General features: G+C 37.7%; 1 protein-coding gene across 29 annotated transcripts in view; it reads right to left on the bottom strand.

Annotated features, from left to right (window-relative positions):
- MCTP1 (multiple C2 and transmembrane domain containing 1) overlaps positions 1-26,813 on the bottom strand; it is a 500,114-nt gene that overhangs the window by 81,542 nt on the left and 391,759 nt on the right. For 21 of the 29 annotated variants that reach the window (XM_070571402.1, XM_070571405.1, XM_070571410.1 and 18 more), the window contains one exon: positions 11,160-11,279. The exons of the other annotated variants lie outside the window; for them this stretch is intronic. In XM_070571402.1, the coding sequence (XP_070427503.1) occupies positions 11,160-11,279 (120 nt within the window). The remainder of the gene's footprint in view (positions 1-11,159; positions 11,280-26,813) is intronic. 29 annotated transcript variants of the gene reach the window in all.

Genomic DNA, 26,813 nt, shown 5'->3' with positions numbered 1-26,813 from the left:
ATTGTCAGAAAATCTAATGTTAAAAACGGATCATGTTTTGAATGTCAAAAAATCATATAGTCAGAAAACTTCAGGTTTTTTTCTTATGTGTCTTTTCTATAAATAATAATGGTAAAAATATTTTTTATCTTTTTTGTAAAGAATAATCATCTCACAAAAGGCAGCTGATGTGGGTTTAGACCTACATTTGAACTGGAAAGGATGTGGTGAATGGTGAATTGTAGCATAAAAGCCTGAATGAGAGGCATGTTCATGAAAACGGACACGAAACCTCCGTAATGGTTTTATCATGAGCTCCCCACAATATAACACAAGAGCTCGATATTGTAGGGGAAGCGTGCCTGGTCCACTTATCATTTCGGCTTTATGTAGTGTACTGTGTGATTGCTAAATTAGTGTATAATGCATTTATAATATTTATAGTACCAACATTTAGTTAAATAACCTTTATGTAAGATTTATGTTGATTTTTTTTATTTCTCATTTAATGGCAAATTATGAAGAGCATGTTTCATAAAGATAATTCTCCATTTAAATTCATCAGTCCATTAAATATTAAAATTATGTTTCTGATGCAATCGAGAACAAATTTGTCCAGCTTCAGTGATTATTTGCACTCATAAAAATTAGGCTTGATTAATAAAATTTAAATGCTTGATTAAGTTGACATTTTCATGTTCTATTCTGATTTATTAAAATTAGTCCCTGTGCCCAGGCCTGGTATGCTAGGGTAGGTTTACCTTTCTCCTTCTCTTAGTTGACATCGAGCGTGAGGGTGTTAGGAAGGAGGATTTTGCTTTTGGACTCAATGATGGTTTCAGGGAAACGCCCTGTTCTTTGCTGACGGTGCTGCCGGCCTTTGTCATTACATACTGTGCATGGTGGAGATTTGTATTACAATAATCAGGAAAAATGCTTCTTTCAAATATCTATAGATACGATCTGTAAAACAGCATACATTTATGGTATTTCTGTAAAATTCAGTTACCAAGAAGCGTTAATCTGTAGAGGATTGCTCAAATTTCTTCATCTGCTTTTTTTCTTCACTAAAATATGGCTTTTATTTTTGTAGGAGTTGCATATACACTGCAGAGAGATTATAGACACAGGAAATCATTCTGTGGCAATGCTATTGTCTTGTCTACAAGCTCAAAACTAGGAGGGACTAATGGCCACGGAAAACCATCCTTTTCAACTGGACTTACAAGGGGACTCTTCAAGAGAGGTAGTGACTTCTATTATGTTTAACCCCCCATTAAATCCACACTGGCTTGTCCTGTTTTACACATGGTCAGGTGCCTAATTGTCATTTATTGAGTGCTCACTATATGCTTAACACAGTGTGTTAATTGTCTCTTTAATCCTCACAAGACCCCAACGAGGGAGGTATTATCCACATCTTAGTGGTGAGGAAACTGAGACCTAGGGAAATAAGTAAATGCATACAGCTAATAAGTAGAAGGTCTGGAACTTAATCCCAGGTCTTCCTAATTTCAAATTTCAGACTCTTAGCCACTACCAACCATAAAGGGGTAGTGGCAACGCTTGTTTTGAAGATGTTTTTGCTGTTGCCCATGGGACTGTAACTCATTTGGAAACTTTGTTTGGGTGAACTGACTTTCCCTCATTTAAGCATGCTATCAGAATATTCACTTTGCTTTTTTTTTTAGATAAGTGATCTGGTATGATAGTTATTTCTTTTTTCTTGTATAATGAAATAAATTCAATAACAAATGCCCTTGAAGGCATATTTTAGCTTGGTTACCTACACATACTATTCCAATTCTATTTACAACATGGTAGAAAGGTTTTGAAGTTGCATGCTCTTGGTTAATGTATCTCATGCAACACTAAAAAAATTAATGAATACAAAACTCTCAGGGTAATTTAACTCCTAATAATAGTTCTGACTTATAAACATTTTCTACAAGCAGATAAAGATAAATCATTTGGTTTCTACTTTTACTTTGTTAATTGTGGTCTTGCAATTTTTTTTGCCACCTTTCTGAACCAGGGATAATAAGTCTCCAGAAATATTGTATGAAACTGGCTGGCAATACCACACACCACACACGGCGTGATGATGGAGACTAGTAATGCAAACTAGTCACAGGATCATGAGTCAGCCAGAAGGTGCGTTTGTTGGCCCTACATCCTAGGTCCCTCACCATAATATTTCAAAGAGTTCTGGCTACCTACAAAGAGGAGACTGCAAAATCATTCAGAAAGAACAAACAGGATACCACTAGAACTAGGTGGGAAAACACATCCACCCCGAGAACTAAGACCAGAACTATGGATGTTCCTTTTTCTCTTCTCCTAAGACTCACTCTTCAATCACAGAAACGACAAAATTGTGGGAGCAGAAGTTTTGGAGGGAGAGCAGAGATAATAAAACCATTTGGTTGACCTATGGGTAAATGCTTGGGTTGGATACTTTGGATAACCATCTAGATGGTGAATTCTTTGGATCCATGGGAGGCTTGGAGTGGAGTTGAGGAAGTTGGTTTTTCAATGAGTTTCTGGGGCTCCAGGAGTCAACTGGGGCTCAAATAGGAGAAATTCAGCCATTTATAGGGGAGAGATCTTCAGGTTTCCTTCAACGTTGCCAAGACAATTCATTTTGTGGAAAAGGAGCTGGGTTTCAGGGCAGAAATCCTCTATAAGGATGAAGAGTATCTCTTTACCACAGTACATTTCCATATACATCTTTAGGGAATCTGAGCAAGGTGGGAGGGATTCAGGAAGACGGTCCGGGGCTAAGACATGAGAGTAACTGTAAGTGTCCTCTATGGCAACTACCATGAACTCTAAATTCTAAGTCTCTCTCCTGAGTCCTAATAAAGCAAGACGTTTGCCTTCCAGTGAGGAGGATCTTTAGTAAATTGACTTTTAAAAATAGAATTGTTTTCCTTTACATCTTTCTCTATATGAACTGACATGTCACGTACGGGTAACACTCATCTTCTATCATTCTACAATTTGATCCTTCCAATTTGAAGTTTAGCTGCACTCTGAGAATACAGTGAAAGGAGAGCCAATAAACTGAAGTATTAAAGACAAACAAGGAGTTACTGAGTGAAAGAGACAGACCAAGCGTGGAATAAGAGCTGTGGCCACAGATAGATAGACCTCTTTTCCTTACATAGGCAGCACAGGCACACACATCGGAGATGTTCTAAATGACTTTTGGCTGCACACTCTGCATATCCTACACAGACCGCCGTCACTGCACCTACCTATGAATATACTATCATTTTTTCAACTTAGTTGTTTCCCTCACCAGACCACAAACTGTCCTGAGAGAGGACCATGCCTTAATCATCTGTGAACAACAGCTAGTAGCCTGTAAATGTTCGATACATTTTTGTTGAATGGAAATAATTATGCATAAAAATTAGACAATTTTTGATTTGGAAAGAACTATTGGACTGAAATATTTACTCATTCATCAAACATTTTTTGAGCAACGATCACACTGTTATGTCTGGGATACCTCGCTCTGTGCTGGGATGAGAGACACAAATGGAGGATACAATTAATTAGAACAATCTGTGTCTGGTGAGGAAGACCCACAATGAGCTGCTTAGTACCATACAGTGAGGGGATACGGAACCCAGAGGGGTGGGTTCTCTTAACCTCTTCCAGCCTGTGTTGGCAGGGGTGGGCTGCTGATAGGGGAGGAGAGTGGGAGGGAAAGTCAGGGACGGCTCCCCGGAGGGAATGGTAAAATTGGGGGTTATTCAGGCACATATGTATGAAATACTGAAACCTTAATGGGTGGCAAATTAGGATGAGGTACCAAAAATATTCAAAATGCATATACCCTGACCCAGAAATTCTCCTTCAAGGACTTTGCCAAAGGACAAATGATTTGTTTAGGATTTTCTTTACAGCATTATTTGAGATGGCAAAAATATCTGAAACAAACATTCTAAAACGGGTGTTTAATTCAGAAAAATTAAGTATCCATACGGCGAAAACCATGCAGTCATTAAAAATCATGTGGTTTTCCAGTAGTTTAAGGGATACTCCTAGATATGTTGCTGACTATAAAAAGTAGGTGCGCAAAAAGTACGTTTAATAAGATTTAATTTTCGTTAAAAAAATACGTATGATAAGCAAGAAATATACAATTACATTCATAAACATATTTTTTTAAGAAAAGAGAAGGCACAGAAAAAGCGTATTGACTATTCGGGAAAACTGGAAATATACTCCGCCCTAGATCGTGGCGCCGCCGCTGCCCGGTCCCCGCCCCACTTCCTGCTACCCTCGGTCCTCCTCTCCCAGCTCCACCATGCCTCGAAGCTCCCTTTTCCCCCAGCACAGAGGGCCCTCCTTCAACCCCTCCTCGGCTGTACCTTGACCCCCGGCTGGGCCACCACCTGCTCATCGACACCACCTGCTCATCGACGCCAGCAGGGTCCCCTACAAGTTCACGGCGCAGCTCAAAGAGGAGCCCCGACCCCGTCCCAGAGCCAAGTGCCCTGGGAGAGCCCGGCCCTCGCCAGGAAACGCACCCCTGTCCTCACCGCCGCTCTGTGGCTGCAGAGCCTCCGTGTGTTGCACTCGGACCTCAACCTCTTCAACATGCGGCTCCTGCGGCATCGCGGCACCGTGCCACACACCGTGCCAGGGCCAGCCCGCTGCCCATCTGTCCCCAGTGCCCACGCGGCTTCCAAGATGCGCAGACCAGGCGCGGTACGTGCGCCTCCGCTAAGTTCGAGACCAGGCCTGCACTGCCCTTCCCTGGGCCACCACGTCTGTCCCACACAGTGCCACTCCTGTATTAACTCACTGCCTCTACAGAGGTCACTGCCTTGTCCCGGGCCTCAGTTTCCCTATCTGTACTAAGAGGGAAACATCATTCCTTTCTTCCCTGCTTCCTACTGTATGTACACCAAGTCATTGCCCTCCTGGGGCCTATGGAAGGGGTGCACTGGAGGAGAAGCAGACAACACCAGCCCAGGAGCCAGTCAGAACAGGGTTCTGGTCCTGCTGTGCTGTGTGAGCCTTTGCCAGTAGCATAACCTCTCTGAGCCTTGCTGTCCTGCTCACCCAAGTGGTAAGAGGTTGTTTTCCAGGTGAAAGAGATGACAAAAGAGCATGGGCATGGTTCATTTCTGTACCTCCTCTCTTCTGGCCACTATCCCGACCTTTTGCTCATTAAACATTTGCACTTCAAAACAAACAACAACAAAACCAGACAAACAAACAGACAGTCCTGCTGGAACACAGAGGAGATAAAGCTGAAGCTCTGCTTTGGGTGGGGGCTGCTCATGAGGAATCTTCTAAATCCTGCCTGAAGATGTTGTGGAAAGACCAAAGGAGGAGAGGAGGACCGCCAGAATGTTATTTCAGAACTATCATCTTCCTACAGGTCTTAAGGTAAGAGTACAAGATACAATTTGGGTTAAAGTTGCTGGAAAAATACAGGACATCCAGTTAAATTGAAATTTCAGATGAATAGTGAAGATTGTTTTAGTATAAATATCTCCTGTTGTTTATTTGAAATTCCAATTTAACTGGGCATATGCTAAAGCCGGCAACCCCAAACTGTGGACACATTCAGAGGGCTTCAGGGGTTGGAGTTGAAGGGAAATTTGGTAGAAGTCCTGGTTATCTACTGAGGAGGGGATGGTACAATGCCAGGGGGGAGAGGTGGCACATTTGAGAAGAGTTGAATGGTTCACATCCAGAGCCTGATGAGGTGATGGCCCTTGAGATATGGGGACACCAAGCTGTACAGTGAATGATTATCTGTACAGCTTTGAGAGAAGTCCCAGGGGATGAACTTTTCTGACATCTGATTGGCTGTGGGTTTCTACTTCTCTGTGCTAGTGATTGGGTTGGAAAACTAAAAGGTCTGGTTCTTTTCATGGTCCTCCTCACATTTTTGCAAGCTGGTGACCTTCTGAAAAATTTGAGAAAATTGCTGTTGAAATAAGCAGGAAAAAGAAAAGAGTGATCATCCATTTTTAGATGTGTTTACAGGCTGTATGACTCAGTGCTGCTTCTGCTAAGAGCAAAAGTATGTGGTCTTTTTTGGTACTGAGATGCAAACACAGGAGGCTGTGGTCTCTGCTACTTTCCGTGAATGATCAAGCCCTTATGAAAGTACCGAGGGTCTCACTGTGCATCCCAAGTGCTTTGCATATGGAGTCCTCTCCTCTCCGCTCAGCTGTGGCCAGTCTCTTTAGCTCCTGTCAGGAATATTTCACTTATTCAATAGTCCACTTATTCAAATATTCCACCATGGACTTCTTTGGAACTGAGAGCACTGGCTGAGAAAATAATAAATGTGACTGATTTACTCAGGTCAAACAATCAGATGTTTCTTTGGTGGCATGTATTTGGTGAACCATCCCAAATTGTTCGATCCAGAGCATTTATGGCGGCAAAGAAAATTCTCTGTTTACAAGCTTTATTTCTAGAGATAAGTGCTCTGGGCCTAACTGGAACGGATCCAGCAAGAAGTAATATTCAGTACTATTTTACAGGGGAAAAGAAGCATTGAGGGCTTTGCCATTTGAGGGAGCTAACAAACATTTCAGTATTTATTAAAGTATTTTAGCAAGCCAACTTGGGCTCAATTTGTGTCACAGTCAGATCATGAGTCAGAGAATGATTTCATTGATCCCTACTCTTCAGTCTTTTAATGTCTCCATTGATTAGGCATCTGAGATTGTTCTGTGGGAGGAATATCATGTCAGTAAAAACAAATGTTCTATTAAAGTGTAATTAAAAAACACTGCTTGAAGAATTTTTACATGTCAAAGATATTCAAAGACTTTCTTCACTAATGTGAAGGACTCAGCTTTGATTTACTCCTCCCATGATCACGTGGGTGGATGGAAGGTAGTCCTCCGGGTCATGAATGGTTTTGAAGTTAATGGGATCATCTGGGATCAAACAGGTAACTAGCACTAGTTCTTGAGAGGTCACCAGGTCCCTCATAAGAAGGAATTTGGAGATACCTGGGATTCCATGGAAGGCCCTGGACACTCAGACAGTGATCCGTTAGAAAGGCATGCCCAAGAATGTACCGGGGAAATGGCCTGGGGCTTCCGAACAGGGCAGAGCTGGGCTCACATCCCACGTACTCTATGGAGTTCATTGTTTATCCTCTTTGATTTTGAATTTTCTCATTTGTAAAGTGAGAATAAAACCATTCAGAATAATTTACTTGATATCGTTATTGTAAAGAATTGAAAGAGCTGATGTCTCTAAAAGGCTTAGCAGGATGCCTGATCCATAGAAGCTGCTTAATGAATATCTGCTCCATTTCCCTGAATGAGAGGTAAGGAGGATGTGGGAGGTGGAGTGGGGAAAATGAGGGTTCTCCATCAGATGGTTCACTTAAAGGTAGTGTGAGTATACTAACTTTTCAGAAACTTGAGGGAGAAACTTTTTCTAAAGGTGCCCAGGGAAACCTGGGATGTACCAAAATATTGCCCCAAGAGGAAATGTGATTGGTGATAAGGCATACCAACTTCAGACGGATTGACAGATTCTAATACTCGCTCTGCCACTTTCCAACTGTGTGCCTTTGGGTAAGCTGTTTAACCCCTCTGCCCTTTTGCCTGTATGTAAAGTCGTAATAATGATACCTGTCTCATAGGGAGCACAGGGCCCCCTGGTTTGCTTGGCCAACCCATTTCTTTCATTCCCTGAGACTTGAGTCCCCTTCCTTAAGGAAGGGCTACTGTAGTCATGCATGTTCCACATGAGTGTGTCCCTTGCTTACCACAGAGGAAGAGACCAGGGGGCGTTACCTGACTTAGGAGGACCCAGCCCATTGGCTGGGCTGACATGACATAATCAGCTTCTCTCTCCTGGGGGAGGACTAAATGACATGGTGAAAGAAAATGCTTAACGCAGTGCCCAGGGTGAAATGAGGATTCAGTAGTTTTTAAACCCAAAGGAAAGGCCACTTCCTGGCATCTACTCTTCAACATACAAAATTTCAGTCCACGTTAACCATTATGTGGATAGTTGGTACAAGATTAATGGGCAGTGTGGGGGGGAATTTTCCCCAGGTTTTGAAGTGGTAGCTCAAACCAAGAGAAGTATGACATTCCCATCTTTGTATCCCCTTCATGTTGGAGACATTTCTGAATGAAGCAGGTATTAAACAGTTCTCTCTGGAAAGGCCTGGCAATTCTCATCCTGGAAATTGTAATATTATGGTGTGAGTATAGGCAGATTCACATCTAGGAGTGCTTATTTTTAACAAGTCCAACTGGGAAACAGCAGAGGTGAAATCCCATTTCTAACCACACCTCTTTCTCCTGTGCACCTCTGAGTCTCCAGCATTAGCCTCAGGAATGGCTGCTTCCTTCTCCTGTCCTCAGTGGGTTCAGCTCATTATATGCAGCAAAAGTTACTCTGCAAGGATCACGTCTCATTTTTCTCTCTTTAAACTAGAACAAGCACCATGGTGGGGAAAACATGGAGGGTTTCAGCTCCTATGATCTTAAGTCTCCAAGAAAGGAAATGGTCTCCTTCATAAACCATAAACATACAAAGACATCCTTTCCTGTTTTAGTATTAATCTCAACTGTTTACCAATATTTTTGAAGACAGAATTTTTACCAACCTAGCACTTTTCATCTTTCACAGTGTTTATTTTCTTTTCTCTTCCAACTTCTTATGCCATGGACATATTATTTCCTTTTCTCTCTTTGCTATACAAACCTGAAGGTCATTTTGATTTGTTTTTCTTTTATAATTTTCATCCTAATTGAATTTTCTCAGCTGAATGTACAGATGATTTTGTGTGTGTGTGTGTGTGTGTGACAGAAAATTCTCTCTTTCTCTTTACTAAAATACAAAATTTCCTGGTTTGGAATCAGCCAATGGTATGATTAATGCACTTCAGAGATTCCCTAAAGTTGTCACATGTGCTGAAAGATTCTGCATTGTTTTTGGGGAAACCACTAAGGACTTAGTGCAAATACCATTCTTCCAGTGCTATGCGCCATGCAGTGGAGTCACTTAGATCGAGCATGGAACTCCCTGTAAATGCCTTCCCTTAATTTACATCTATATGTGTGTGTGTGTGAATATATGTATCCATATATACGTGTGTGTATATATATAATCTGTAACCAGCCAAGTATAATCCAGGTTTCTTTTCAAAAGGAGCAACCAGTTCAAATGCACAGCTGGATATGGCAGAAAACACATAATTAGACAAATTGGATTTAAGAGTTACGTAAGGTCTCAACTGAGCCAGTGAATAAGAAGCTGAATGAAACGTTGTGATTGCTGCTCTGGTGCCTAGAAAGAACGGAATATGTGGATATGTGTGTTTGGGGCAAATAAAAGGCAATTACTGGGAGTTATGGAGTGTAGTTGGCATTCCATGAAAGTTAGACTATAGAACGCTTCACAGTGGGCTGTGCTGGGGAATAAAATGTGGTCCATGGTTAAAAGCGGGAGCCTGTTAGAGATGTGCCTAAACGGAAAGATTTGGTAAATACTATTTTGGAGCTATATTTTGGGGGAAAAAAGGGAAGTAGGAAAATTTACATAATAGGTAACTTTTCAGTAGGCTTATAAAAATTCTTAGAGAATTTTAAGCACAAGGAGATACATTATATATTATTATTTCCCCTTGAAAAGTGGATTGTTCCAGCCAAGGCAGGTATATTCTAGAGAAGATAACATGCAAAGTCTATAGTTTCAGAATTTTTCACTGAGAGTACTCAAACCAATGACTAAATATTGAAGATAAGTCCCCTCATAGGATTAAGAAGCTGAAACTAAATTGCCACTTTTTCTTATTTGCAGAGAATCTTATTTGCAAATTTGTCTCAAGGCAACTGAATGAAAAGGAGATATTCTTCTCTCTCAACAATCTCCCTGAAATAAATGGGACAAAAAAGCAATTGTCTGAGAGAGTCCTATTTTCTTAAAGAAAACATCCTGGATTAATTGACGAAAGTACCTATTAGTCCCCATGACACCAATGCTTATCGCATTTGGGGCTTGTCTCTCAGTGTGCAATTCAAATATATATCCATAAAATCCTTGCCAATAATAACAACTTCTTGACTGTTGATGCTGCCTAACCATTAAAATTGCTATTAGCTATCTCATGTTTGGTTTGATAAACTTTACAAAAAATGTTTTGAACACCTCTAATTTGCAAAACACGTGCTAGTGACAGTGGCAAGTACGAAGATGAACAGAGTCCTCTCCCACAAATTTATAATCTAGTGCGAGACAGAAATCTATACAAATAATATAGGAAAATAAACATGGTGTGTTGTTAGCAAGGTACAACTTTACCATGTACTTGGTGGTTTTCATTAGGATTTTTCTTTTATTTTGATGATAAGGAAAATTATTTTGAAGAAATACATTTTGCATGTGTTACCATGTGAAGTGTATTTTGCTTGAGTTCTTTAAAAGGGAAATTCTTTTAGGTCATAAGTATGTCTGTGCAACCATTATGATGCTAACTATTAGAATAAAGTATTATATAACACTATTAAACTGATGCTCAAATAACTGTTTCCTGCATCATTATGGTCATAATAGTTGGCAAAAAGTCCTGACTATAAGTCAAACGGAGATTTTAAAATCTCTGTAATCTGATGAGGACATGTAGCTACCAAATAGATTCTCATGTTTGACAAACCTTTAAATTCTTCCCAACAGCTGTCTATAGAGTCATCAAATTGCAAATGTCCTATTAGGAGATGACACCCCCCCACACACATTTTACTTATATATGAGAAAGCTTTTTGAAGTTGTATATTTCCTAGGGGTATAGTGACTGAGATAACTAAGGAAAATGAAGGTTGGCAGGAGAACAAGAAATATCATTCATTAGGACATGAAAACAAATAAGGAGCATAAAAAATAATCATTTGGAATAACCCATCTATAATCAAAAATCATAGCTCATTCTTTGGTGTGCTTCTGACTTCAGCTCCTACTAGGAGGAGTGATGTTAGAAATAGGTGAATACTTTCTATTGTGTTAGAACCAAAGAGTTGTTAGTTTTGAACTGATAAAACTTTCCTCCAATCTTGCATATTTATAGACAGGACTTCTGGTTGGTAAAACCAAACTCAATGTTGATTATGTGAGACAGACTAGGAATAAGAACAAAAACACAGACAAATAAGAAAAGAGAGACTTACTGTATCATGTTGCCTGTTATCTTTCCCTGATATTATCAAGAAGTAGTTCCATGTCAATAGTAACAACAAAACCAGTGGTATCATGTAGAGCTCGAAGTTCCAGACAACAAAGAGAAAGAGCTGGAGGAGAGAGAAAAAGATGAGTTACCTCTGAATTTCATTAAACAGACTCTCTTAGCCACACGCCACTTCACAAAATACAAAACTAAATGTTTCAGAAGGGAAAGATTTCTCCTGAAAACAAAGCCTTGAGAACTTAGGCATTTTGCTAAAAGCACAACTGACCCCTGGAAAGTCACTGCTAAGATTTTCACTTTGTTTAATTTCTATGAAAGAAAAACTGATATCATTACATTGTCAACGAGGCAATTTTAATTCTTCTCCTCCAGTGAAATTATTGTTAGATTGGACAAAATAAAGTCAAAAAAAAAAAGAAGGCAGCCAATTGAGCTTCACTACATTGTCAGACATAGCCGGTCTATCTGCCTTAATGATAAAGAAGGAATCACTATTTAATATCAGGGACTTTTTTTTCAAATCTCACTTGGATAACACAATGTAACAAGCATAATAGGCAGATGAAAATACCAAGTCTACACCAGAAAGCCCCAAAGATTTCACATTATAAATAAAGGAACTGCTACCAACAAGTGTAAAAAAAGGTTGACTTAACATTCAGCATTACCATAGAAATCAAACAGCTATTAAAAAAATAGAATAACTTTGTCAAAGGAAATTTTAAACTGTCTATTTCTATTATCCTTTAAAACTACCTACTTCTCTAAGTATGTAAATGATTTTTTTACTATAAGATGAATATTAAGAACTCACCTAGGCTGGCAGGAGCCATTCTAAGAACATCTGCATTGTAAAATAACCAGCATTGGATATAAAGTGTAACTAGCCCTCGCCCCACGCTAGGCTTATAATCCTGGACAGACCATCTAAATTCTCTAGGTCTGTGGCTCCTGATGTCAAATTAAGGTGATGTTGAGTCAGATGATAGTTAAGAGACAGATTCCACTCCTGACGCTAACTAGCCTTATCACCTTTTGACACACTGAACGTATCCCCCTTCAGTTTGTTGCTCTGTAAAATGGGGATGATAAGAGTGTTCACCTTAAAGGCTGTGAGAATTAAACAGTTGAAATGTGTTAGAGATTTAACGAACTGCTTGGTACCCAGTAAGTGCTAAAAAAAAAAAAAAGTATGCGTAAAGTTAACTAATTACTGACTAAGGTCCTCAGGCAATAAGTACCCTAATACTGAAAATAGAAGGTCATCTGCTTGCTAAGATTTAGCTAAACCATAGTATAATTGGGAATTTGAGCCAGCTGGTTGGGGTAACCCAAACATCTTGCATTTGATAAGTCAGAAGGGTCAGGCACAGCAGCACCGGCCCTTTGCAGCCTCCTTAATAAACCTCAGCCAACCCTACAGCCTATTCAAATGGAGAGAAATGAGACCATGTAGCGGTGCGGAGACCCCTGGCCTGAGACCCAGAAGACAGGTTCCCGGCCTTAGGAAGTCACTCTGCCTCAGGGTTTTCGTTTCTAAACAGAGGTCTATAGACCTGATCACCTCTAACATCCCTAATATTTAAAGTGACTTCATGACATTACCAAATCGTCAGGTTTTTCTTTTAATGTGACATGAAATTGTAAAAATTGTGTATTTTACTGAATTCTTTGATATTCATAACCCAGATGGACACCAAAAAGCATAAATAATGGTTCAGTAATTCAAGAATTGAATTTTGGATAGAATTACATGGTACCTATAGATTCAAGTTCCTGAATAAGAAAAATCTCAAATATGTCAATGCATGAAACATGAGCCATATCTTTTCTCACCAGAAGAGTAGAAAGATTTCCAGAAAAGGAACATATTTCTATTTAATTTTTGAAATTTATAAAATACATACAAAATGATACAAATTATAATTGATGGTATGATTATTCTATGAAAATGTATTTTAAAAAGACAGCTTTTAATTCAGGAGGGGAATTAAGGCAACTTTGACAGCATCAACACATGTAAAAGGGAAAATTATTTTTGGCTTTTAGATCAATTATTTTTGGCTACATTGTCTATATTATTTTTGCTAAATAAATAATTATTTAAATAATTAAATTTACTTTAATTAAATTCGTATTTATTAAATTGATAACTAAATTAATTGTTTTATTAATTCTTTACTCATTTATTTGTAAAATGCTTGCAGTCACTAGAATGTAAGCTCTGAAGGGTAGAAAATTTTTCTTTTTGTTCACTGTTCTATCCTTAGAGCCTAGAAGAGTGCTTTGGCATAGTATGTGCTCAATAAGTATATATTTGCTGAATTTATGCATAAATGGATACTGGGTTTCCAAGTCATTTAATGTAAGTGTAGTTAATTATCTGTATTAGTAAAAGTACTGTAGAGCCACTAGATAAAACCAATTGATTTCAGGAAAATATATTCAGAATTATAACCTTGGATGCCACTAACAAATTTCTACCTGAGTCACATAAGGCAGAAGTACCTTACTACTTCTAGAAGGATTCTCTTTCCATCTTGGGTGTGCAGTCATGAATTGTCTTGCATATTATGGTCCAACCACTGTGTTTACCTCTTAGTCCTTCCTATATGGTTGCCTTTTCCAAGGACATTCATTTGACTCAGTGTATTCTGGCCTCATGGACAGGACTCAGATTATTCCATTGCTAAATATCACCGATTGTAATCATTTTTAATCTACTGAGCAAATATATTCTTCCTTGTAATATCCATTCACTGGTAGAGTCTTGGTGTTCCCAGAATAAACTTCCTTGTAATGTCTATTTATTGGTGTTGGTTGCAGGTGGGATGTTGCATAGAATAAATTTTCTAGATGATAATCCTTGCAAGTAATCAAGACATCTAACATGCTGTTTTCTTCCCTAGTTTCAATGTCAGTTACTTAAAGGACAAATTACAAGGTCTCAATATTTAACTGAAAATTTCAAAAGGTCAAAAAAGAAAGAGCATTGTATATTCTTGCTTCCTTTGTTGTAAATTAATTAATTATATATGTTTGGGTTTATTTCTGGCCTTTCTATTCTGTTTCATTGATGTGTGTGTTTCTTTTTATGCCAGCACCATACTGTTTTGATTACTATAGCTTTGTAGTTTAGTTTGAAATCAGGGAGCATGATGTCTCTAGCTTTTTTCTTTTCTTTCTTAGGGATGCTTTGGCTGCTTGGGATCCTTTGTGGTTCCATGAAAATTTTAGGATTGTTTGTTCTATTAGCACGAAAGATCTTTCCATTTCTTTTTGTCTTCTTCAGTTTCTTTCATCAATGTCTTACAGCAGTGTACAGGTCTTTCATCTCCTTGGTTAAATTTATTTCTAGGTATTTTATTCTTTTTGATGCAATTGTAAATGGGACTTTCTTAATTTCTCTGACAGTACATTGTTAGTGTACTATAGACGCATAACAGATTTTTGTATATTAATTTTGTATCCTGTGACTTTACTGAATTCATTTATTAGTTCTAACAGTTTTTTGGTGGAGTCTTTAGGGTGTTCCATATTTAAAATCTTGCCATCTGCAAATAATGACAACTTTACTTCTTGTTTTCTAATTTGACTGCCTTTTATTATTTTTTCTTGCCTAATTGCTCTGGGTAGGACTTCCAATACCATGTTGAAGAAAAGCGGTGAGAGTGGGCATCCTTGTCTTGTTCCTGATCTTGGAGGAAAAGCTTTCAGCTTTTCACCTTTGAACATGATGTTAGCTGTATGCTTGTCATATATGGCTTTTATTATGTTGAGGTCCATTCCCTCTAGACCCACTTTGTTGAGAGTTTTTATCATAAATGGATGGTGAATTTTGTCAAATGCTTTTTCTGCATCTATTGAGATGATCACATGATTTTTATTCTTCATTTTGTTGGTGTGGTGTATCATGTCGATTGATTTGCAGATGTTGAATCATCCTTGAATCCCTGGAATAGCTCCCATTTTATTGTGGTGTAAGATCCTTTTAATGTACTGTTGAATTTGGTTTGCTAATACTTTGTGGAGGATTTTTACATCTATGTTCATCAGGGATATTGGCCTGTAATTTTCTTTCCTTGTGGGGAAGGATAGTCTCTTCAATAAATGGTGCTGGGAAAACTGGACAGCCAGTTGCAAAAGAATGAAACTAGACTACTATCTTACATCCTACACAAAAATTAATTCAAAATGAATTAAAGACTTGAATGTAAGACCTGAAACCATAAAATTCCTAGAAGAAAACATAAGCGGTAAACTCCTTGACATCAATCAGTCTTGGCTATGATTTTTTAGATCTGACTCCAAAAGCAACAGCAATAAAAGCAAAAATAAACAAGAGGGAACTAAATCAAATTAAAAATCTGCACAGCAAAGGAAATCATCAATAGAATGAAAAGGCAACCTACTGAATGGGAGAAAACATTTGCAAATCATATATCTGGTAAGAGGTTAACATCCAAAATAAGTAAAAAACTCATACAACTCAACAGCCAAAAAACAAACAATTTGATTAAAAAATGGGCAGAAGAACTGAATAGACATTTTCCCAACAGGCACAAGAAAAGATGCTCAACATCACTATTCATCAGAAAAAAGCAAATCAAAACCATAATGAGATGTTACCTCAGACCTGTTAGAATGACTATTATCAAAAAGACAAGAAGTAACAAGTATTGGCAAGGACATGAACAAAAGGGAGCTCTTGTGCACTGTTGGTGAGACTGTAAATTGCCTCAGCCACTACGGAAAACAGCATGAAGTGTCCTCAAAAAATTGAAAATAGAACTACCATATAATCCAGCAATTCCACTTGTGGGTATTTATCCAAAGAAAATGAAAGCACTAATTTGAAAGGATATATGCATCCGCATGTTCACTGCAGAATTATTTACAATAGCCAAGATATGGAAACAACTTAAGTGTCCATCAATGGAAGGATGGATAAAAAAGATTTGGTATATATACACTGGAATACTATTCAGTCATAAAAAAGAATGGAATCTTGCCAATTGCAACAACACAGATAGACCTTGGGGGCATTATGCTAAGTGAAATAAGCCAAATACAGAAAGACAAACACTGTAGCTACTAGCTGTGTGACCTTGGGCAAGTTACTAGACTACTCTTAGTTTTATCACCTAGAAAGTGGAAATTATGCTATTTACTTTGCAGATTTGAGATGGAATTAGCCTACTGCCTGCCACCTGTAAGATGCTCAATAAGCATTAGGTATTATTACAAGCAGGAATATATTGGCTCATACTACATATAATTCTTTTGGCCCTTCTTGCAGCTTATCAATTTCCTATACCACTCTAGAATCATAGGTAATAACTGTTTCAAGCATAACAGCTATGCTAAAGAAGCCACGTCAACTACACTAGGAATAGATGATGAGATGAGTGCCATTTTCAGTATTTTCATATTTAGCTTGTGGTGACTGCATGCAGTAGTGATCCAAATTTGTTCATGTCTCCATGTATCCATGCTTTTTGAAATACCCTCCCACAATGACACTGAGATTGGTCATATGACTTGTTTTGGCCAAGGGAAGAGTAGCAAATATGATGAACACAGAGGCTTAAAAAGCACTTGTTCATTGGGGCTTGCCCTCTGCACTCTTAGAACCCTGAGCCACCGTGTCATCAAGCCCAGGCTAGTCTGCTGGATGATGGGAGACATGTGGCACAGTTGCCTCCATCATATATGTGAAAATGCTTCATCACAAAGTTCTATGTAAATCCAAGTACTATCAGTTTAAGGCTTTTCATATTTAAAATTGTTTTTGAAAAATTACAGAGACATTGTAAACTAATACTCCAAGATAAGTCAATATGATCATTGCTCTTTGAGCAGTTACAGGAGGTGGGTGGTGTTTCTTAGAGGGTTTTGTGTGTGGTGGGGAGGAAGGGGTTTACTGGAAGGAAGTTATGTGTGTTATACAGAGGAGTTGCAGTTAAAATTTTTATGAATAATCGAAACGAAAAAAATCCAGATCTTTACAGAAACTCATTATCTCTAGTTAATGGCATTAGCATACATTGTAGATTTTGTGAACTCTGGAGTTGAAACAATTAGGTTTTTAAATGTTAACAATTTTTAATAACCTCATGCCTCTAGATATAGAAGAATCTTGTTCTGAACTAGCAGTTTTATGAATGTCAATTCCTGTCTATAATTTTTTTCACTTTTAAATCCAAATATCTTTTATCTAATTCAATGTTACCTTGCCTATGATATTAGCATCAACATCACAAAATGCAGTCCTTCAGTATCTCTTTGGGCCAGGCTTTAAAAGCAATCTAAATTTCAATCGTAAGTGTTCAGAAACACTCTTTTGAAAATCTATAATTCACTGAAAGGTAAATAACAGAATTTGTCCTAAGAAGTATCTTATATCACATTGCATAGAATGAACATTAGGAAAAAAGTCCTGAGAAGCAGGCTGGGAAGGCAGACTGTTATCTTCATTGTACGAATGAAGAAACCAAGGCTCAGGAGCCTGAGACGTGTCTGAGGACACCCTCCACTGAGGGGCAGAGCCCGCTCTTCTGATTCCCAGTCCAGTGTACTTTTCCCACAATGCTCCACTGCCTCGAAGGTGAAGGATTTTCTAGTGAGTGTTGATGCTCTGAAGGTATCAATTATATAGGGACTAATTATTTAATTTGTAGATTTTCTATATCTGTATTTCTTCTCCTTCCTCTTGTTCTGGGATAACTACTTTTGCATTAGTGCAAAGAAATGGAATACCACTTCTTAGGTACTCTGGTAAAGGTTTGGTATAGCAGAGAGGTCAAAAACTAATGGTGGAAATGAGGTTTGTGGAGCCAATTTCATTCTTCCTTTTTCTCACTATCTTGCATGGCTCTGAACAATCAAAGTTGGCTGTTCACAAAGTTTCTATTAAATGGGCTTTTCTTCTGTCCAAAATGTTCTTCTGTCCAAAAAGAAGAGGTTAGAAAGGTGGCTGTAAAGGCAGAGATTGGGAAATGAAGGAGCCAATTACATTTTTACAGACAAAAAAAGCCTACTTTTTCACATGAAGATTAAACAAACAAGAAAACCTTTTCTACTCAAAAGCCAAATGAAGGTACACTAAAGCTTTTCACTCATATTTAAACAAGACAGATTCCATAAAGTAGAGTGAACAATTCAAAATATTAAGATTTTATAGCAACACCATTTCTAGGAGGTGCAAGATGTGCCTGATTTTTATTTCTTTGAGCCTGGGGTTTTAAGAGTCCCAGGCAGGCTTGGGCCATTCACATCATCCCATCAATTGATGCTCTCATTGAAGTGCAGTGGAAGATGCCTGCATTCAATGATCATTCAGTGCGACACATGACAGTGTCCCTGGGGGAGCATACTTCAAAAAAATCATTTAAGTTGGAATATTGAATATCCTATTCTTTTGCAAACTACAGTATATTTTAAAAAGAAATCTCATCCAAAATGATTAACACTTCCTACTGTTCAGGAAAAAAGCCTGCCCTTTCAGACTAACAGCTGTGGATCATTAGCTCTCCAGTGATGAGATGTGTTTGATGAGTATTTTTCTTTCTAATTAAGAGATGAGATTCTCTATTTGACTGTCTCTTCAGAAAGAAGTGAGGAAAAAATTCTCTCCCTACATGGAAAGGCCATCTCTTACAAAACAATTAATTATTTCATGGCCCTTTTAGAAAATCCTTTTCCTCCCTAATTTCAATTCATTTTTTTCTTAAACTTAGCACATTTACACCCAGGCCTTCACAGCATTAACCCGTTTTTCACCCAACCTTCACCCTCTGATGTTTTCTTGTTTATTTCATCATTCAGTGATATCTATTTCAGATAAAATAGAAAGAGGAAATGTATCAAAAGTACATATATGCTTACCCTAATAGAGAGATTTTGGTATGGGATTATTCTCTGATCTGAGAGAGGCCTCAAACTAGAAAGATAGTAAATACATAATATTTGCCTTTTGAGGAACAAGGCAATGCTTTTAAAAATAAAAATTTCAAGGTGCCTAGCAATATGTAAAAACTGGCTATGGAAATTAATTCTTAAAGGGAACTAATTCACCTCTACCAATACGACTGGCCTTAAAGAAGAAACTAGGAAATACAAAGTGCTACCTACAGTATATGGCTTTTCTTTTTGAAAAAGCCATCATTAAGGTTGTAAAATTCCTGAATTAAAAACATGATTGAAGAATATAGTAAGAAGCAAATGAAAGCACTGCTTGCCCGTGAATCCCATCAATCGCCTCCTTAAGTCCTGTCAGGCGCAGGAAAAGAAGAGAGAAGGATGGGAAGAGGGGCAACTTTCAAACATCTGGGTGCTGTGCTGCCACCTCCCTCTCCCAGGGTACATTTGGAAATACGTGGGGATGATTTTAGTTGTCACAATGGCCAGGGTGGGAGAGGGGAAATTCTGGCACTTAGTGGGTGGGGCCAGGGGTGTGGAGCACCCTGAAATATGTGGAGCATTTCCACCCAATGAAAAATTTTCTGTCCCAAATGCTAACAGCACTCTTCTTTGAGAAACAGTACCAATTTCTCCCACAGACAAGAGAATATCCTACAATTAATTTAGAAAAGAAGAAACAGTATGTACATATACAAATGTATACAGAAGAAGGCTTGGCATATTTCCTAGATGATGGTATGATTTATGACAAAGATTTACGGTAAAGCAGTAGTAGAGAAAAAAATTGCACTCACTCATAAGCATTTGCACTAGATTCTTTCTTTCCATCTATTAATGTTTACTATTTCTTAAAAATATGCCCAGAAGAACTGGAAGTGAACCCTCTCTGCCAATTGACTCTTCCTTGAATTAAGTCAGGCTTCACACATCATCAGAGTCTTCAGAACTTCATCTTCTGGGAAGGGGGTGGCTTAGCCTTGACTTAAATAGCCAGATGGTGTCACCACCTGTTCTAAGGTCTTTATTTCTGGTTGGTTCCACTAAAGCTTTTTGTACCACCTCCATTCAATAGGGGAGAGAAGATAGGCAAAGTGAACTTGATCAATTCCTAGCATGATACGCCTTTTCAAGGTTGTTTTAAAGTATGACATGTTGCTGTGTTGAAGAGGCTATGCTTTGTTTGGACAATTTTCTAAAATAAACAGTAGCAGAGAATTGGTGACAAGCTTAGACCCAGTGGATCGCTCCAACTTGTTTTGCTGTTACCTGTGGTCATCAATGATACAGGGAGCTTTACCACGCTGATATACATGCTTGTATCCAGTGGCTTCTCTCCTCCTCGCAATTAGAATGAGAACTGAGATGGTTCCCTCCACTGCTTTCTTTTTGAGTAGTTTTACCAGACACCAAACTGACAGGACTTTTGTTTTGTTGTGTTTTGGCTGTGTGTGTGTGGTTTATATGTTTAGAGAATAAAAATCAAAGTGCACTATCCACCAAATGATCCCTTATATTGATTAGGCAAAATATGTCAAGAGAATCATCTATCTCTGTTCTGGTGGCAGGATGAGGTATATGGTTAGGATCAGAAAGAAAATGAGAAACTGGTTGATTTATTGGCAAAGCTTTGAATCGAATGCATCCACTAAAACTTAGTTCAGTTATTTACCGATGGTGTTGAAAAATCATTGTTCATTCAGATTTACTTAGATAACTTTTAAGTACATATCAGAAAGTCCTGATTCTTTACTTTGTAAATTGTACACTGGGTTTTTGAAGCTGCTATCTGAAACTTAAAGGCCACAATCTTAGTACATCCATGCCTTTTCAAAAAGCATAGCTTGACTCCGTCTATTAAAGAAGAAAACTGTGACAACTAGATAGGACTCATTTGAAGATGTCTTACATACGACCCACGGAAACACCTACTGAAGAGTCTCCACAACAAAATGGACCAAAACAACCTCAAAGATGGTGCTATCAGCTAATCATAGCATAATGTTCACTCGTTTCCTTGATGGAGATATTAAATCAATAGAACCTGCCAGCCAGAAGGCTGGGAAGTTATTTATTTAGACGGTTTTTTTCTCTTTCAGCTTACAAGTTATATTGATATTTCGTGTCATTTTTATCAAAGTCAGAGATGAAAGGCTCTGGCTTTGCTTTGAGAACACTGACAACTCCAAAATGGAAAGCCCAGAGTACGTCCAACTTGAGCTTCACATCAACCACACATGAATAACTGATAAGAAATCCCTGCAATGTTGTGAGTTTAATGTTAGTAAAAGTTTGGATGTAAAATGAAAGTAACAAATGCTGATAGATGCCTGGAAACGTTGATTCGCTGAGGTCCCTTTCAGTAGAAATTAGTACTTTACTTAGTAGTTTGTAATGCCTACCATGGTACCGAACACAGTTAGGTGTTTAATTTTAATAGCTTTATCATTAACAGAAGTTCCACTCATTCAAAACCAGGCTGCATGCAAAGTCATTCTTGCAGATTACAGATCAACATGTATTTGTTTTAAATGACCAAATAAGGACAATTAAGAGGACTTGCTCGTATTTGGTCCACGAGGACATTGCTGGTGTCAAGTAACAATGGCTCTAAAAAATGCTTAAGGACCACATGAAAGAAACAGGTAAGAATGAGGTAATGCTATTAAGCTCATTGAAGCCTGTCTTTCTCTAGCATCTTATTTCTCCAGGATCCAAGTGGTTCTGGAAGGATCTATGAATAATCTCACTAGTGAAGGTAAAGAACATTCCATGCTTTAATTATTTTCTAAATAAAAAGAAAGGCATTAAATGATGGTTCTCAATTTGTTTTGTTTTTCTTTTACTTATGCCTCCAGTGCCAATGAAAAAGGCATCTTTTTTCACGATATTCAAGTCATTATATAATGTTCTCATGTCCTTTCCTGTCTTCTAAGTTCTGAAACTATTATTTAACAGAATTGTTGGATTAAATGCGATATTTTATTTAGGGCTATTGTCATACAAATATACCACTTCTCTATATTTTCCAGGGCTTTAGAAGTGCTTTAAATGTTTCTTAAAGTTTATTAAAGATAGTTATCTTTTAAAGTTTTAAAGAAATGAATCTGTTACCATTACTATTTTTGAAGTAGGTTCATAACCAACTCCCCTCTTTGTGTGTGTAAATCCTGTAGCTAGACACACAAATCTGATATCAATGTTTGCTGATGTACAAAATGTAAAATTTTCCCAAAGCTTGAAATCTGGCTTTAAAGCTATCTCCATCATGAACAGGTACAATATTTAGGGCAACAGCTGGCACTTGAGTTGCTCATGGGGGGAAACTCCCTCTGTTCTATATACTGTGCCAGAAAATAGGATAACCAGCTATTTAACAAGCCAAACACATGTTAGTGAAGTCTGTGATACAAGTTACTTTAAAAATTAGTTCTGTAATCTTTATACTCCGTGTTCAATCTCACTGGACAGGAACACCTTTAAAAAAGCAGATGATCAATTTTGTGATCGCTTTTTGACACAGTAGCTAATGTGCAAAGGGTAGTATTCTGCCAAGTTTTGGGATGTTTGGTACCAGTCTGATTCATTTCCACTCAAATTATCTTACACAGATTTATCCAACTTATCATGAATATCTTTCCTGGGCTATTGATTTCTGATCTTCTTTTTAAATCCTTCATGATATAACCTAGCAGTTACCATTGATTCTTCTTTGCCCAGATTTAAAATCTTCATTTCAATCTTCAAATCACAGAGCCAAAGTCAGAAAGTGTGTTTTTACATTTTCACCCTCATAAATAGATTTAAGACCTAATAATATCATATATTCCAGCTATCTTAACCAGCTTCTGATACTTCATCTCCCATTCTGTCTTATAATTTTCTAATTTTCTCCTTCACTGGTCTCATTCCCCCCAATCCCTCTGTTCTGGAAAAACTTCAAGAGTTATGTTTAGCAGCTCTTGCTATGTCTGAACATTTCTCTTTGCAATTCAAATAATCATCTTAGGCTGATTTTAACAGGCTTCTTTACTCCATTCCATCTTTTACCCTTGCTGTGTAATGTTTACTGATGAGTGTCTTTCTCCCATTTCTTAACAGATCTAAGTGGTCTAGTTACTGCACGGGAAGCCTAGAGGTTTGAACACTAAGTATACATTTCTCTTGGCTATTTTCCACACCTCTAAACATTCTCTTAAATGCAACAGGGCTTGTGTTTCAACGGTAACAGAAGTTATCAGAGAACACTAGTTTAGACAGCAAGCAAGCCGAACTCCAACTGTTCAAACAGCCTGACTTTTACAGTAAAAGGAAAGGCCCTGGGCCAAGACCACTGAGATGAGCAGGTATTTTTAGTTCACTTGTAGGCCAGCTCTAATGTAATTCTGAAATGTTTTCTTCAAACCAAACCCAACTTTTTCAGGGCTGTCCAAATCTGTTTTCTTTTATAGCAAGTACAAATTCTTGGAGCGAGGGAAGCATGCGTATCATTTGCAATGCTGCTGCATGTCTATGGTGTTGATGCCCGATGGCTCAAATTAGTCCACAAAACAGATGAGCGCATTGTAATTAGCTCTTGTCAAACTGTTAGAAATACAAAAACCATTTCCACTGTAATAAAAATTATGGAAAAGAAAAATCTTTCATATCATTTCAGCCAAAATAGTTCCTGAAATGTCTGGTAGTTTAGGATTCCAGAGTTCTAAAAGAAGGCCATTTCATTTTCAGAAAAGCTTTCACTTCATTGACATGGAGATGCTGAGATGTATTATCTTTTTTGTTGTTGTATTTGATTGCCTATAAAACCTCATTTCTAAAAACGACCTGTCGGGAGTGGACACACTTTGTTGAACCACATGGTACTGATGTATGATTCTCAACAAACAGATTTGTTCGAGCATTTTTTTAATCAAGATTTTCTGGACTTTTCCTATCAGTGTGTTATTATTATCAGTTTTCCTGAATAACTAAATATTGCATTCTGTTTAACAAAAGAGGACATTAAAGAGGAATAATTATAGGTTCAGATGGGATAACTTTGACGTTAAACTCTCAAGTGATGATCATCAGTTTCTTGTTGACAATTTCCTCGCATATTTGTTGTTGGGACAGTGACTCAAAAGACTAGTTTGCTCAACATTTAAATTATTCACAAGCTTCAGGAGGTATCTGGAGCTCTCTGGAATTTCATGTCCTCTCAAAGAAAAATATGGACTATTAATAGGTAGCTATTTTAAAAAGTAAATTTAAATCATAAATAACAAAAGGTAATATAGTTTGAGATTAGGTCAGGTATATCAAAAAACTACTCTCTTCTACTTGCCTTCAGAACTTTCCCAAAGATATCTTCAGGTGTACTTGTGGGAATGAGCAGGATGGCATGAATGAATTTATCTTTAAAAGTAATAAAATTATCATACCCAAAAGTAGATACAGAATTGATCACAGAGCTAAAACTCTAAAACTTCTAGAAGAAAATATAGGAGAAAATAGTTATGGCCTTGGGCTAGACAAAGAATTCATAGATGCAACACTAAAGGCACAATCTAAATATGTATTTTAAAATTAGACTTCATTAAAGTTAAAAACTTTTGTGCTTCAAAAGACATGATGATCCTTCACATAGTTGCTGCTCCTCTGACTTCAGAGAAGTCCCACAAAACTATTAAGAAATAGCTAAAGCAAACATCAACGTCAATTATTGTTAAGTGTAACTGGAAAAGCAAGGTCCTAGAGGCAGGTGATGAAAAATTGTAATAAATGCTACCACCGTATGGTGACACTGTTATGCAATGAGTTCTAAATTCCCATGAAAAATATGATCCAATTTTGAAAAAGAAAGTGTTGAATTCCTTATCCTCTGAATAAGACATGGCTGAAGGATGAAAAAAAAAATCCTAAGGAAGACTCAGTCAGAGAAGATTTGGAAAAAAATTGAAAAGGAAGGAAGGATGGCTTAGAGCAATAGTCTGAAAGAAAAAGAAGTCAAATAAAGTGAAACAGAAACAAATCTTAGCACAGGAGAATGAGGATTAGCACATGAGAATGAGGAGAATGAGAGCGTACAAGGTCATCTTCCCTGCCCAGAAGAAAGCACCACTGGACATAGATGACGATGTTTTCTTACTTTGTAATCATGCTGGGGAGCTCTTTTAATTTGGGCCTAAAGTCTTAGGTTTTCATTTGAATTCCTTAGTGATCTCTATTACCAAGTTGCCTACAGTACCACCTATCAGGAAATAAAACTTCTTACTTCCACTTCCATCCACAAAAATAGCAGAAAAACGTTAGGGGGGATTTGTTTTATTTTTCTGGTCAACAATAGCCAGCAGCTCCCTTTGGTTGGTTGGGTTCGTTTTTCTCAGTATATTACATCAAGAAAATAGAAATGAAAACTGCTGAACACAGCAGGAAGAGTAAAATAAATCTGAAAAACGCTTCCAACTGTTTTTATTCAAACATTTCTAAAGCTCTAGGATAATCTTGTATCTTCCTATACTCCTGCATACATTTCTTAAATTTTTTTTTTCACAATAAAGCTTAATACAAGTGTTTGTAAGTTAAGTAAATTATATGAAGCGTGGAGAAGCAGGTGAGCCCTGGCAGATTTCCCATCGTTTTTACAGCCATTTTCTCTGTCTATCAATTGCTGTAATCTACACTCGCTCCCTGTTCTGCTGTCAGTGCTACGGAGCTATTCTGTCTCCCAGGGCGACAGGTGTGGCTTTGTCCTCCAAGTGCATGACACTGGGCAGCATCCAGCTCACTTTTCAGAAGTTCACTGTTGTGGCAACATTACACTGCTTTCATTGACGTCGCTGCCTTTCAGACATGTTTGACCACACTTCTGTCCAGAAGTGTTCATCACGGTTCTTGCTCTAATAAAGACATTGACTCGGTGGCAACTCTGGATTCAGTGTTTACTAGTGTAATCAAGAGTGAGTGACATGTTTCCTCTTTCTTAGCTTGATCTTGAGGAAGCGGGGAGAGGTGTGTAGCTTCTAAATATCATCTAGAAAAAAGCACCTCATTGCAAATCACAACAAAGTTAAATGGACTGCGGTTGGTGTCAAACAGTGGGCAATACACTCCCTGAAAACAAAACACGTTTCATACCATGTACCATGTGATTCTCTGGATTGTCTATGTTTTGTTTCCCTCTCCTTTATGCCTCGTCTATGCAAAATCAAGGATAACTGGCATACAGATAGAGAGGCAGAGCTGAAAAGGGAACACTGTGACAAGGTAAAATTAAAAGGGCTGAAAAATGTGTTCTAAGATTTCTCCCATAAAACAAGACTTTTTTTTCCTATTGGGAAACTTTATGGATAATGAAAGCCCCAAATCAGCAGAAACATTTTAGTGTTCATGGTAAAATAGGTTACGTATAAATACACTTACCAAATGTGTGTATGAATATAACATAAGATGTTTGCATATACGGATATAACATGAGATGTATATAAATTTATGTCTATATCTATGCGTTTATTTATTAATCCCACAGGAAGTGTGTACTCATAAATATTGATTATTTATGGGCCCCTCTCCCTCAACTGTAGAATGGAAATATCAATTATAATGCAAAAGTTCATTAAGTGCTGTTAATGATATAGTTTATCTCACTTCTAAGGAAATAATTTTACATAGGATTAATATAGTACTGTTAATATATTTAGGGAATTTTATTCTTTTGAAACCTCAATAGCAATTGGAA

This window comes from Equus przewalskii, chromosome 13 (assembly GCF_037783145.1).
Source record: "Equus przewalskii isolate Varuska chromosome 13, EquPr2, whole genome shotgun sequence".
NCBI classification, from domain to species: Eukaryota; Metazoa; Chordata; class Mammalia; order Perissodactyla; family Equidae; genus Equus; species Equus przewalskii.
The sequence above is the reverse complement of the archived record's forward strand: the minus strand, read 5'-3'. Positions and strand labels throughout refer to the sequence as shown.